At 37.5% G+C, this 15367-nt stretch overlaps 1 protein-coding gene across 2 annotated transcripts; it reads right to left on the bottom strand.

The window, feature by feature from the left end:
* Positions 1 to 344: 344 nt before the first annotated feature.
* Positions 345 to 15055, bottom strand: LOC127808241 (metal transporter Nramp2-like). 2 transcript variants are annotated; one of them, XR_008024894.1, is made up of 5 exons: positions 14118 to 15055; positions 12016 to 12152; positions 11267 to 11919; positions 9298 to 9416; positions 1011 to 1148 (listed from the first exon to the last, which is right to left on the bottom strand). XR_008024894.1 is itself a non-coding variant. In XM_052346692.1 (4 exons), the coding sequence occupies exons 1-4, from the start codon at positions 14714 to 14716 to the stop codon at positions 960 to 962; spliced, it is 1578 nt and encodes a 525-aa protein (XP_052202652.1). In that variant the 5' UTR covers positions 14717 to 15054; the 3' UTR covers positions 345 to 959. The 2 variants fall into 2 exon arrangements, 1 of the variants encoding a protein (XP_052202652.1); XM_052346692.1 differs by lacking the exon at positions 9298 to 9416 and having other exon boundaries at positions 345 to 1148; positions 14118 to 15054.
* Between the last annotated feature and the right edge of the window lie 312 nt (positions 15056 to 15367).

Genomic DNA, 15367 nt, shown 5'->3' with positions numbered 1-15367 from the left:
CATTTTCTATTGAAATGGCAGTGCTTGGCAAGCAATTGGGTTAAAGAATAAATTAAGTCTTTGATGATGATCTTAGAGGAAGTTAGTTGCAAGAAGTGGAAGTAGGGCATCATCATATGGTAAAGCCGGGCTAACCAAGGAAGGAATGCCTCTTTGACTGCCCCAGAGAGCTGAAATCACCTACTTCCATTTCAACAGCTTGCATTGGAAGTAGATGGTAAATCCCTAGCTAAGGGAGACTTCCTCTTATAACCACTAATAAGCTGAAAGAGATATCCGATTAGAGAGTCAATGTGCGACCCTCAGAATCCGCTTTGGTAATTAAACCTGCTTGGGAGACTTCCTTTAAAATTTCTTTTTCATGAACAGAAAAAGAAGAAAGAAGAAATTTCGTTACAGAATCACAAAGTTCATTTCCACGTTGTATTGCTGCTAAAAGAACCTATAGTTAAAACAAAGAATTACATCAGACAGATTCTACTGATTACAGATACAGACAGCCTCATGAAATAAACTACTACTACTACTACTACTTCTTCTTCTATATCAAAAGTGCGTCTCAGTCTTAACACATAAATAAAAATCTTGTACAGTGGCAGCAAGGAGACCTCCCCAGCAGCAGAACTGCTCTTTCTGCTCCCACAAAAATGGAGGATATATTTCTCGCATGCAACCCCACTACATTGTATTGTGGTATACATTTCAACTTTGTCTATCTCCAGTTTTGCACCAAGGTTTTGTAGCCAAAACTCTGAATCTTATGGATTTTTTGTATGCTCGCTGTTAACATGTTCTGAGGTTTGAGTAAAGGTATAAGAATTATGTACTTCAATAAATCAAAGCACGGATCCGCAAGGCTTTAGCGGACCGCGGGGTTTGCTGAGGTTTCAAATTCATCCCAAGCATTCATGGAGATCGTGCGCTCATTTACCAATATAAATAAATCCTTTGGTGCATATTTAGCTGAGCCAAGTGGAACCAGGGCCATTGCCATGTAGGATGAGATATATGATAAATGCCACGTAACCGGCAGTTGCTATGCATACTACAGACCCGAATAGCAGTCCGTTAACTTCTGAAAGGAAAAAGTCCAGCAATAGATACCCATTGATAACCATTACCAGACCAGCTACTGTCCAAGCAACCCTCTGCAACAGAAACAAACAGAATGAGAACAGAGAAAAAGGCTGCAACTGTTCCTTTTTCCTTTACTTATCAGGAAATTCAAACATCTCAGACAATGCCTGATGTTTATGCTTTACAAATGTTATGATAGATGATGCAAGTCAAGTTAATTTAAATGCCAGAAATGTAATCAATGGTTTATACGACATTCAAACCAAGAAGTTGACCATTGGATTGAATATGAAGAAAGCATCTAAGGCACTAATGCTTTTGACAAAATTATCATTTCCTTCCCAATAATGAGGAATTCCCAAAGTGAAGCAGCTAGTTATGATTGAACTGCTTCCAGAGGACCAATAAGAGCATCAAATAGATTATGCTGTGTACTTTACCATTTCTGGAAAAATGATTATTCCATTGCATTCCACGTAGTTAATGGCTTTCCTTTGAGTTAATGAGGAATGATATTTGGCCAAACCCAGCTCTAAATCAACAATAGAAAGATAAAATGATCTTTCTTCAATTTCTTGTGAAGAATCTTGTTAAATTCTGCACATAACAATCCAGAATGCACATTGCCAGTGTGGTTCAAAGAGGGAATGGAATAGAAATGGGTGGAAGGCAGTTCTCCCCATTTGGGAGAAACAATAATAATGGAACAGGATGGAAATGGAGAAACAATAATAAAGGAATGGAACAAAAATGAATGGGAACACCTCCCATTCATTCTTCCAAAGTAATATTTTTGTACCCTCAAACTGGGGAAGAGTGGATGGAAAGCAAATTTGTGTATTGATAACTTTAAACTTAACAGTTTTATAAAAGTTCAGATTTGTCCTCAACTTAACAAAACACTATCTTTCCGTTAATTGGGTATTACAACAGCAACAACGACGACATACCAAGCCTTAATCCCACTGTGTGGTCAGCTATATGAATTCCACCATTTTCCATTTTTTTCTATCTATGGCCTTAGTTGTCACTTATTGTTTACTATATTTTCATTCCATCCATTTCTAAACTCTCCCAAACAAGGAGAATGAAGTATTCTAAATTATTTTCCATCCCTTAAATCTCCCAAAAAAAGAGCATCCTTAATACACAAGACTCAGCTTTGCAAGGGTCTTAATTGTATGCAGCAACCTTCCTATTTCTTTTTTACAAAAGAGGCTGGTTTCACAATTCAAACCAGTGACCTAGTTACAAATAGGCAATCTTACTCTCCCAAACAAAGAAAATATCTTTTTTTTTTTCATTCCATTACTAATACTCTCCTGAACAGAGCCTGAAAGTTATGCCAATAAGCAGGTTGCTAAACCATATCACTCTCTATGCTACACATGAATTTAAGGGAGAGTCTCATCCCCATCAATATTTCTAGAGTGTTTGTCATTTACAAGTAAATAAATCATCAGTCCACCTCAGAGACTCTTAGATTGTGTGTCTCCTCCCATAAATAGATCACTCGGAGCAGTATCATTGTCTACCAGTATTATTCTTCACAGGGTAATCATCAGTCAACTGTCAGATACCCACCCCATTAAATAGCTAAATATGATTATCATTTAATACATAGTGAGAGTAACATTTTACTAAAATTGCCCATCAAGCTTGCTAGTGCTTTTTCCTTTTGTATCATTAAGAAGACAAGAAACCATACCCTTCTTTGATGTACAGGAGTGCATTAGCTGTAAGGCAAATATTAGCAATAATGCCATTGTCTAACCTCAGAGTCTATAATCTGCAGGTGTTGAATTAGACCAAGAGAGGTGCAATCATATACTGAATGCCTCACCTCCTCCATAGAAATCCACAGCATAAATCAAGTAAATCTGTAACAAAAACAACATATCAAGCCTTAATCCCACCAGGCAGGCTTGGCCATATGAATTCTAGCTTGCCAAGTTCAAGTCCTCATCCACTCCCAGTGCTCATCCGTTGCTTACTTCAGTTTTAAGGGTTCTGCAGGCTCCTCCAGGTAAAGAGACATAAAAATGTGTGTTTTTCTTCCCATATGGTATGGTTTTCCAGAAGTCCACGAGTCCACTAAGTCATATGATTCACACATTGTCAACATTCAATTTGCTTAGCCACCTAAGGAGTAGGGATCACCAGCGTGCTTGTCATCCACAGAACAGCATTGGTTTGTTTTGAAACACTATCATTTTAGATGTTCAAAACTTAAAAATTTATTTAGCATGGATTAGTCCTATTCCGAAATCATCCTTGTTCTTCATGGATCCCTGAACAAAAGTTAAAGGGTCTGGATCCCCGAACAAGTAGACATGTGGGAAAATCTGCCCCCGCCATGTGTCTGAGGTTAAGAATGAACCTACATCTTGTCCTCTCATGTCAGTTCTCCTTGGATTCAAGTGAAAATGGGCAGATCTTGGAATTAAATGCCAATTCAAATCACCACTCCAACTGAGGCACCAGAAAGTTAGAGACTGCTAGGTCCAAATCAAAAAGGTGATAGAGCTCAGTGCTTAGAAGGGTCATAACTGTAAGACAGCAGCACTCATTCTAGGGTACTGTACAACATTCAGTCACATGTCCAGGGTTAGAGGCAAGTCTGATTGCTCCTCACCCAGGGGTCAATATCAGCCAACCAAGCAAAGGTTGCTTATAATTTTCAGGACTTGTGATGGCATATAGGCCTGCTGGCCTCGATTCAGAAATTTTTTTAGCATCAATTGTAAATCAGATTGGACTTGAGGTCAATAGGGTGGCACTGATCAGGCAGCCTGGCATGTTATTTTGAACATATCTATTTTTTAGTATATTAATTCTGTAACCTGAGAAAATTTTAATAGGTCCTTTGTCAAGGAAAAAAAAAATGGGGGTAATGGTTTGGTTAGTTATTAAAAAATGGGTTAAATGGTAGGGCTTGGATTTTCCTATGGTATTTTCCTATAGGGCCCACACCAAAGGGATCCGGATAGCCAGGCCCAACATGCTGAATTGCACACTTCTACTTTATCTTATCACATTGTGCATCTTGACAAAAACCCAGCCCCACTCATCCATTGTCCACCCTATCCTTGGCACCATGTCATCTTGGGCTCAATAGGATGAATCTTAGTTGACACGGTAGGAAGAGAGCTAACATCAGGTTTATGATGCAGGTACTGGTACACCAGTGATCTAAAATTCAATTGCTTGCCCATTAAGGGGCACTAAAAGCATATAAAGAAAAGGTCAATTGACAGTTAGAGAATTCTGCTCACCAGATGAATCAAGTCTTAGTTGATAACTTGATACAGGAGGAAGAGAGCTAACATCAAGTCTACGACACATGGTAATGACAGTCCAGAAATGTAAAACCAATTGCTTGGTCATTAAGGAGAACGACAAGCATTTCAAATCTATGCCATATGGTAATGGCTCTCCAGTGATGTAGAATACCATAGCTTAGTCATTAATGAGCACGGCAAGCATAAAACAAAAGGTCAATTGATTGTTAGACAATCGTACTCACTGGCCCTGCAAGTTGGCAAGTCCATTATAGGCACCCCATTTTGCGCCTTCATCACTCAAGTAGTGGGATCTCTATTCTGAATGATTGATGACTTCATAGAAACTTTTCAAGTTAATTCAATCATCTGGCAAGAAGAATTCACTTTAGAAATGACCAAAATGCCCTTGCATTTTGAGGGGGTATTTTCATGTGCAAAATTGCACGTAATTTTCAACCATAGTTAATATGTTCAAAGAGATCATCAATTATAGGATTGGGCCTTGATCTCATTTGAAAATAGTAGCTAGTAGCTTCGTTGTTGATCTCTTCCTAGCTAGATTTATGTGACCAGTTAATGGTTGTCTATTCTTATAAACCAAGAGATTATTCTACAATTTGAATAAATCTTCTAATCACATTCAATTTTCCAGCCTGAAAACACACTAGTAATGGAAAAAGCCCTTAATTTGATTAAGATTACATTAGTATAAAGTGCTAGCACACAACCTCTATAAGAGGCTGCTGCCATTTGATCATGCCGCTATGATGTGACATAGTCATCCCAATTAGCCAAATGAATTGGTAGACCCCCATCTTTTATGCCTCAAAATCCTTTACGAAATTTAAGCAAGGAATAGAGACTGGCTTGTTCTTGCTTTATATCACAATTCATTCATTCTCAAATGCATTTGTTCATAGGACATGGCATGGGACATCAGCTGGCAGTGGGAGTCAAACATCAGAACAACATGCCAGACAAATCCAATTCACTTCAATCCAATACAACAGGATCTTGTTGAATGAATTGGTTCATTGTTATACGTCCTTCTTCTTTTAGTTCATTTTTTCCTTGCTGAATCCATCATACATCCTTTCATTACTCTTGAGAGATAGTGTTGAAGAAGGTACAACCATTTTGCAGAAGTCAAAGAAAAGACATAATAACAATCCATAAAGGCAAAATGGTCATTTGATTATAAACTCCTGGGGAGTGCATCTAAGCAAGCTTGATATTTCAGAAGGCATCCCATGGTTCCAAATTTACAACCCACTTATTTTCTGGATCAAAACAATTATTTTTGCCAATTTGTCTCAATACTCAAATAAAAATTCAAAATTTGAAGATCTTGAAAACTTTCAATCAACCAAATGACTGAATTCATATTCCTAACCAATAGTATTTTAACGAGCTTCCAAAAATCTATCATTTCATTCAAAAGTCATGCTGACTTTCTCAAACTTCAAAGATATAAAATTGAAATTGAAAAAAAAAAAAAAAAAAAAACCCTGGTTGACTCTCAATGTTGAGCACTTAAGCATGAAGCTTAACGCAGCTACTCTTCAAGCTTGAGTTTATTTTAGTTGTTTAAGCATTCCTTACATTCCAAGCCTTCTTTATGTGAGCTTCCACTTGCCATGCCCCGCCCCTCTGGTCTTGTTTGAGAACCATCATGAGGATTGGTTTCATTGCAATCCATGGTGAACCAAAAGGCATGAGGTTAGCAAGTACCCTGATATCCAAAGAAAGAAAATTCCCAGTCCTGTAGGTTTTCTTTCACTTTCTTAGCTAACTAAACAATATGCTCATGCATTTATATGTCGTTACAACAACAATAACAACATATCCAGCCTTTATCCCACTATGTGGGGTCGGCTACATGAATTCTAGACTTCCATGTATTTCTATCTTTTGTCATATCTTCATTGAGATCCATACACTTTATATGTCGTTCTCCGTGTATAATTTTATATTGCTTTCTTTTCATTCCATCCTCTCTTGAGTGATTTCCAAAGCTTCCTCATCTCAAGTTCGAGAGTTTCAAGCTATTTCAAGATTACTTTCCCAAACTATCAAAGTTCTCAAGTTTCCACTTATTTCAAAGCCTCAAGGATGATTGCTCTTGGGCTTTGCAAAGTTGAAGATCTTCCCTCTTGAGTCTTGAAGTGAAAAAGGATTACAATGGTCAAATTGACAATTTGCAGGTTCCTTTGGCCTTCTACCTTCAGAACATGTTCTAAACTTTTTCGAAACTTCCAATGTCTACCACACACTTATTTCAAATCTTTACAATGTTGTCCAAAATGTAATAGAGCTCCTTTTATAACATGTCCATGAACTAGCTTCTAAACTCTTAAAGAAGCATAACTTTTTAGAACCACTCCAAACCTTACAAAAGTAAAGCTCTCTCAAAACTACTTTCGAAGATTCATTCACGTGGAATCAATATCAACATTGGATTGTATTTCCAAAATATAGTTGTGAACCATCCAATGATTTTCAGAACAATCTTTTCCAAAATATTCCAAATTTTTCTTGGGGATAAAACCATTCGGTACTACTGAGGTTTAGGATAAATGCAAGTAGTGTCCTTGATGTTTGAGAAAATATGAGTACCCTTGAGGTTTAATACTATGTTGTGGTTTCCCCCTTGCCGCTAGTTAACCCTAGTTAAATATTCAAAATGACCATAATGCCCTTAAATTTTAAAAACTTACCACTTTCTCTCTCCCCCTCTCCATTTTCTTCCTCTCTTTTCCCACCCAACACCCATTCGACCACATGAGCCACCAGAAATCGCCATCTCTAAATCACCACCTCCAACTCCCTCTTTGTTCTCTCTCCTCTCTTATTTGTTGTTCTCTGTCTCTTGCATTTCTCTTTCCGACACCATTTACGTCTTCAGTCAACATCCCTTACTGCTTTAGCTCTCTCCATCATTTTATAACAAGTGACTGCCATGGCCTTTGACTCAAGCCCCACCATCTTCTGTCACAAACTACTACAAATCAACTTTCTTTGTATTAAACCACCTTGAGCCCTACAAAGAAATGCAAATCAAACCCAAATCTATCAATGGGATTCAATTTGTAAAGAATCGAAGATCAATTTATAGAGAATTGACGAGTTCGATTCTCTACAAATTGAATTTGATTGTCCACAACCATCTTTTGTTTTTTTCATTGAACGGTGATGGTCATGGTTTCACTGGTTTATCTTCTTCATTTTAAAACCCTAATCCCTTTCCCTTTTTGCATCACCAAGATTAACCTCTCCAAGGACCTCATCAATAGCTTTTCTTTTTTAAATTTAGTATAACTTAAAATTTATTATAAATTAAAAACATATTTTTTAAAAATATTATATATTTCTTAAAAAAAGAAAATATATATATGCATTTAGTTTATATATAATGATTTAGGGAAAAAACCAAAAAATGATTTTTGTAATTAAAAATATATTTTTCTGTTATTTTTATAACAATTAAATTACATATTTTCTGTTATCTTAATTATGTATTTGTTAGTAATTAGAAAAACAATGTTTAATTAGAAAATATATTTTGTGAACAAGAGGAGAGAGATGAGAAAGTGAAAGAGAGAGTTGGGCAAAATTGTCAATTTACCCGAGTTTTTAATGGTAGGGTAGTCCATGCAACTTCGAACGCATGACATGAGGGATACTTTTTGCAGTTAGAGCAAACCTTAGGGGTAGTCAATGCAATTTACTCAGAGGAACTTCATAGCCTTATCTATTAAAAGGGATTCTTCAGACAATCCTAAATCTCTCTTTCAAAGATCATTACAGATCCCATACCTTAAAAGTATCAAATGACAGTCTTAAGGAATTATGATAACTTGTAGATTGCCTTCCAAGATGATGTAAATCCTTGTCCAATCTGAGGTTTTATTTTTTATTTTAAAAAAAAAAAAAAAACTTTACTTAAAGCTTTTCCCAAACCTAATGCAGTTTTCTCAAATGTTAAAAATTGCCCCAAAGTTCAACTTTAAACTTCAAAAAACACCATGCTTTAAGCTTTTGATTATCTAAATATGCCTTCTAAAGATGAAAAATGTCTCAAAAGTGGTTAGTTTCTAGTTCAAAGTCAAAACTTCAAAGTGCCCACTAGAGAAAAACATTTACGTTGATTCTCAAAGTTACTTGCTACTCTCAAGAGTGAAACTAAATTTCACAGCAAGTAAAATTTTTCTTGACCCTCCATTTGAACAAAGATTGCATCATAATGTATCAATAATTTAAATCTATGTACAACTACATTTTAGTTAGTGCCTTTGACACATTAATGAACAGTTAGGAAAGAATGGCATTTAAGAAGAGATGGCCTCAAGTTTGGGGGAGCGAGTATGCTCATACCTTATCCAGTCTTAACTACACCCCTAGGTTCAAAAAACTCATCTCATAGTCACTCTCTAAAGGACATTTCAATTTTTAAAAACTAGAAATGATTTCGAAACCTTTTAAAGTTAAAAAAATTCAAATGTTATTTTGAAGATAGTTCTTCAAGGTTTCCCACCTAAGTCAAAGTTAGCTGGGGGCAATGTAGCCAAATGTGAGCACCTCGCTCACCTAGGCGCTCAGCCCCTCAAGGCTCCATGGAAGTGTCTCATCTAGGGTTGGCAATAGGTCACCCATTTACATATTTGTTTTGACAAATTTTCAAATAAGCTTTATGCCTCTATCTCAATTTTTAGACTTGTTTTAATTTTAAATGGATAATTGGGACCTAATGGGGGACCCTTTGCCATCCCTAGCCTCATCTACCTCTAGGCCAGGTGACTTCAATCAGGTGACAAATAGACAAGTGGGTTAGAAGAGATAATGAGAGTCAAAGGTGCTTGCCTAGGTGTACAAAAAAAAAAAAAAAAAGATGAATTGGCCTTAAAAAATCAAAAAGGGAATACAGAGAGTGACTTACAAGCCAAAACCAAGAGGAAAATAGAAGCAAAATAGGAATGAATGAAGACAATTGTTGAGTCACTGCCATCGCCATAAGTTGTCTTCTCAATTTCTAGCCTTTTCTCTCTTCTTTTGTACCTGGAAATGTCACCATGACATAGATCACAATAAGGCGAGTTGGGAAGAGTCACTAGAGATTGGTTAGAGCTCTCATCCATTGAGGGGTTTTGGCGAGGAGTTCTAGTGAGTGAAATCACTCACCAATGAACCCATAATGTGTGATGGCACATGGTTAACCTTTCAAGGTCGCTGCTCTTAAGTGATTAGCGAGTAGGCTTGATCTTTAGTGATGCAGTTGACTCCCAATCTCTATGTTTATTGTCTCTAGAATTCCAGTTTGTTGCTTTCTTTGAGCTTATAATTGAGCTATTGATGGTTACTATATTGCATAATTTGTTTAGTTTCTATTCATTCTTTATTTGCTTTATAATATATTACATTTTTTTTTAGTATTGTTACTTCTATTACAACAAATGGCTTCTGAATTTATTTCATTAAGTGGATAAGGAAAAAAAGATTCAGTCTGGAAATCTTTTTTTTCAAAATCCCAAAAATGCTGGTTTTACATTATCCAGTTTTTGCAAGATCTCAAGGCTATTTCTTTCTACATTATTAAAAGAATTTTAATTTTGGAGTACTTTTTTAGATTATCTTAATTTCTACATTATCTTTAATTTCTACATTATCTTTTTTCATGCTAAATATGGTTATTAATTTTTTTTTGTAAATGTAGCACCTTGCTTCTCTCAGGTGGGCACTTTTTTGTGTGCCTAGCACATTAGACAATATAATGTCATATAGCCCCTTAAGGGCGCCTTTTTCCTATGGCTACCTTGGCCAGTGACTCCTCTATTCTCAAAAGGTCCTCACCAAAAGTGATAAAACCCCTCACTTAGACTTTTGATTCCATGACCGTGCCAAAGTCTTATGATTGGCAGTAATATAAGCAGCCTACTAGGCAAAGTCAAGAGAATTATATCCATTAATGAAGCAATCCACTCGGTTGGAATACCATTATGGAGCCTTATAGGACTTTTGAGTTGGAATTGGAATCTAAAAGTTGACGAATGCATAAATTGTCATCCAATTCATAAAGGGTTCTGTCTAGTTTATTTGTTGGATTTAGTGAGACTAGCACATTACACCTACCTTCTTATGACTCACCATCAACGAATCATGTTTTTCAATGTTCATTTTGGATCTCAAAGGTTGTCAATCAACCATATCTCAAGGGTTGGGTATCTGACAAAATAAGCAATGGGTCTGTGATAGATGGGCCACTACATAAATGAAAAACACTAGCAAATCAAAGAATTGGTATACATATAAATCATGGTACAAGAAGTCCAACAACACAAGCGGCATAACATGAAGAAACCTAAAATTCTAGAAGGCACAAAGAGCATGTGCATTTAGCATTGATGCCTACAAATCCATCCAGAGCATAAGACCAAAAGGTTACCAATGCTAAGGTAAAACAATTTAGTTTCTCTACTAGTCTACTAAACCAAACAATTAGAACATTAATATGAACATATCAAAATTAAAATTACGATTGCAATGTGGATTCAAGATGAGAAGTAGATTGGAATATAAAATCTTTTATGGAAACTTATTTTTCATGCAAAACAGAATGGTCCACTCTCATGAACTATAAAGTAGCAAGTCAAAAGCATGGCTCCAAATACCAGTGGTCAAGGCCAATAACACAAATTGGTTGACAAAATTGACAAGTGAAATTTAGTATTGTCCCCTATCCCTGTATTTGTTTTTAGTTTTTTGAGTTCATATGAAAAGAAGTATCAGGGTCTAGATCAGTTCAGTTATAATCATTTGTGCAGCAGATTACAGTTGAAATCTAATTAATGCCATTTGAAATCAATGATCTTGTGCACATAAGTGACAAGACAACAGGGATGACAACTTACCTCCAGAGTAGGTCCAATCTTAAAAGTTTGCATCACCTGCTCCTTGGACACCAAGGTCAAAAGCGGGATAAGAGCAAATGGAATTTGTACAGACTGAAGGACATTAAGCCACTCATTTAGAATGTCTAGTGAGGCCTCGGATCTGTTAAACATAAGAGCCACAATCATAGTAGGCACAATAGCACAACTTCGAGTGATTAATGCTCTCAGCCATTTTTTCAATCGAAGGTTGAGAAAACCTCCCATGATAAACTGCCCAGCATAAGTGCCAGTAATGGTGCTACTTTGCCCAGCTGCCAATAGCCCCACCCCCCAAATATAGAGAATAAGGAATGACCCTTGACCATATTTCTCTTGAAGATAGCGGCCTGCATTTACTAGGCCAATACTATTCGCTTGTTTGGTGCCATAGAATCCTTTGGCAAAGACAGTAGTGACGAACACATTGATAATGAAGGAGATGAAGAGGGCCACTGAGGATTCAATGGAGTAGTAATTGAGTGCTTCTTGGACATGTCCTTTCCTCTTGGGGTCAATTTTCCTTGACTGTACCAAAGCAGAATGTAAAAACACATTGTGAGGCATTATAACACATCCCACCACTCCAACAGCCTGATGAATTGTTTTTGAGCTGAGTTTTGGAACCAAAAGACCTACAAAGAGGATTCAATTCAATTTTACCTATGCATATGGACATCATAATTTATAGCGGTTGTTATGAAAAGAATCTGAGACAAAGTATTTTTCACCTAACATAAGTTCTTGTCCACTAGGCTTTGTATCAGCAAACATCCAAGCAAATGATAGTGCCATAGTTGAGATGAGAATGGCAAAAGCAGCTTCTAATTTTCTGACTCCGTAGTTTTCCATAAGTAGAAAGATGAAACTGTCATGAAATAGAACAAAAACAACAGAATAAAAGTTCAATTTTCAGATTTAGAAAGCAGTAACAGTAATTTATAACAGAAACAGGAATTTTAGAATGAACAGCGAGCATAGAATGTTTGGTGAAATTTAATATTACAGGCAAAGATTTTAAGTCAAGTCACAATATAATTAAGGCCAAGGAACAAGAGAACATCTCGAAGTAAACCAGAATTAACAATGTGTTAAAAGAATCAAAGTTGACCAATCACAACAGATAATACAAACAACTTACGATTCCTAAAATTATGCAAAACTCACAACGGTAGAACAATACAGTGAAACAAGGCAAGCATTAAAAAAGATGAAAAATCATAAGGCGATAGAATCGGATAATATACCAATAGAAGCATGGAAATGCATGGGAGAAGAGGGTATCTCCTGGCTAACGAAATTATTTAACGCGATTGTTAAATCAAAAAAGATGCCAGATGAGTGGAGGAAAAGTACTTTGGTCTCTATATATAAGAACAAAAGAGATGTTCAAAACTGTGAAAATTACAGAGGAATTAAGTTAATGAGCCATACCATGAAACTCTGGGAGAAAGTAATAAAGCAGAAGCTCAGAAGAGAAACAGAGGTCTCAGAAAATCAGTTTGGTTTCATGCCCGATAGATCAACAATGGAAGCTATACACCTACTGAGGCGCCTAATGGAAAGGTATCAGGATCATCAGAAGGACCTACATATGGTGTTTATAGATCTAGAAAAGGCCTATGATAGGGTCTCTAGAGAAGTATTATGGAGGGTTTTAGAGAAGAAATGAGTCCGAATAGCCTATATACAAGCCCTTAAGGACATATATCATGGTGCAGAGAAAAGGGTCAGAACATGCGGAGGGGATACTGAACCGTTTAAAATTACAATAGGATTGCATCAAGGTTCTGCACTAAGTCCATATTTATTTGCTTTAGTAATGGATGAACTCACTAAAGATATTCAGACAGATGTGCCATGGTGTATGCTATTTGTAGACGACATAGTGTTAGTGGATGAAACAAAAAGAAGGAGTGAACACTAAGCTTGAGTTATGGAGAAACAATTTAGAATCCAAGGGATTTAAATTAAGCAGAAAGAAAACAGAATATATAGAATGTAAATTTAGTAAGAATGTAAGAGTGGAGGATGTTATAATAAAATTGGAAGACCAAATCTTACAAAGAAAAGACCATTTTCGATATTTGGGATCAGTGATTCAAAAAGATGGAGAAATTCACGAGAATGTCACACATAAAATTAAGGCAGGTTGGCTAAAATGGAGAAATGCATCGGGGGTGTTATGTGATGATAAAATCCCATTAAAATTGAAAGGAAAATTTTATAAGACAGCTATAAGACCAGTTTTGTTGTACGGCTCAGAATGTTGGGCAGTCAAATACCAACATGAGTAAAAGACGAGTATAGTGGAGATGAGGATGTTAAGATGAATGTGCGGCCATACAAGAAAAGATAAAATTAGAAATGAAGTTATTCGTAATAAGATAGGAGTAGTGCCAATAGAGGAGAAAATGAGAGAGACTAAACTAAGATGGTTTGGTCATGTGAGAAGGAGACCAAGAGACGCTCATGTGAGAAGAGTTGATGAAATGAAATAATTAATCAAAAAAAGAGATAGAGGCAGACCTAAGAAGACTTTGAGGGAGACATTAAAATTTGATATGAAGTGTATGGATCTCAATAAAGATATGACAAAAAAAAGAAATACATGGAAGTCTAGAATTCATGTAACCGACCCCACATAGTAGAATAAAGACTGGATATATTATTGTTGTTGTTTTGTTTTTCAACCATTGAAGAAATCACGAACCACAATTCAAATTCACTCCACCCATTGAAGAGATCACGAATCACAATTCAAATTCATTCCATTTTCCCATATTCTCCAAGCTGCCAAAGAGAAAATAAATTAAATCCAGAGAAAACTAACCAGTCAGAGGCGGTAATTACAACCCCAGCCCAAATAGGCAAATGCCCGCGGCTGAGAATCTTGATTGCTATGGCGCTGCCGATGACCTCCTGAATATCAGCTCCAATCAACGCAAGCTCCGCCATAAACCACAACAACCACCCCGCCCAGGCAGGATACTCCTCCCTACAGAGCTCGGCCAAGTGCCGGCCGGTGGCGACGCCGAGCCTGGCCGACAGGAGCTGGATCAGCAGGCCCATAGCCGTCGCCCACATGAGCAACCAGAGCAGCGAGTAGCCGGCAATTGCGCCGGCCTGCAGATCTCCCTCTAGGTTTCCTGGATCCAGAAATGCTATGCTCATCAAGAACCCTGGCCCCGTAAACAGCCACAGCTTCTTCCAAGAGAACGGCGGCGTCACCGAGCAATCGGCGCCATCGGCCAATTCGAATCCGACGATCGCAATCTTTTCGCAGGACTCGTATGCCGCCTCCTCGTCATCCTCTCCCTCCGACAGAAGCGATGGGGCCGGAGCCGGCGACGGCGGGGATTTCGACGGTAAGAGAAGGTTTGATTCGTCATCTTTCGTGTCTCGGTTGGCGTCCTCTTCGGTCTGACTCATCGTTCGGTTGTCCCGGCGTTGAAGCAGAGCCGCCGGAGAACCGAGTTTGTTCCCCGGGCGAGGATAAAGTTAGATCTAGTGCTATATTGCAGGTTACGTGGACTGGGCTAATCTGGAAAAATTCTTCTGATTCTGCCGTTGCGACGGGAAGGTCTGCTATAAAATATACGACGCCGACGCGGTGGCGAAGACGTAACAAATCCTCTGCGTCGCCTGGAGATATAGACACAATGGGATTACGTCGTTACGATAAGGTGCCCTTCTCTTCTGGTTGCTGCTTCATCAATGGCAAGTCCGCGCGAAATTTGCATTAAAGTATTTGGAGTGACCACCACTAAACGCATTATCCCTTTTATATTTATACACGCGCACACATAAAATATTAACCGAGCAAGAAAAATGGGACGATGACACGTCAGTTTCCCTTTACAGTTCGGATTGTTCGTAAAAAGTTTTTTGGGTGATTAAAAGTTTTTTAATTTATTATTATCTCATACATCTCTTTTATGAGTCGAGATCTGCTATCCCTTTTTCTGTTCACCCAATTAAAATGTCGACGTTCGAAATTGATCGACGATGATTCGTTGGCCCACACTAGTTTGATGGATTTGAGAGAGAGAACATGATGCTTGGTTCAACGCCTTGACCCGC

This window comes from Diospyros lotus, chromosome 8 (genome assembly GCF_014633365.1).
Source record: "Diospyros lotus cultivar Yz01 chromosome 8, ASM1463336v1, whole genome shotgun sequence".
In the NCBI taxonomy this organism is placed as follows: Eukaryota; Viridiplantae; Streptophyta; class Magnoliopsida; order Ericales; family Ebenaceae; genus Diospyros; species Diospyros lotus.
This window is presented reverse-complemented; position numbering and strand designations above follow the sequence as displayed.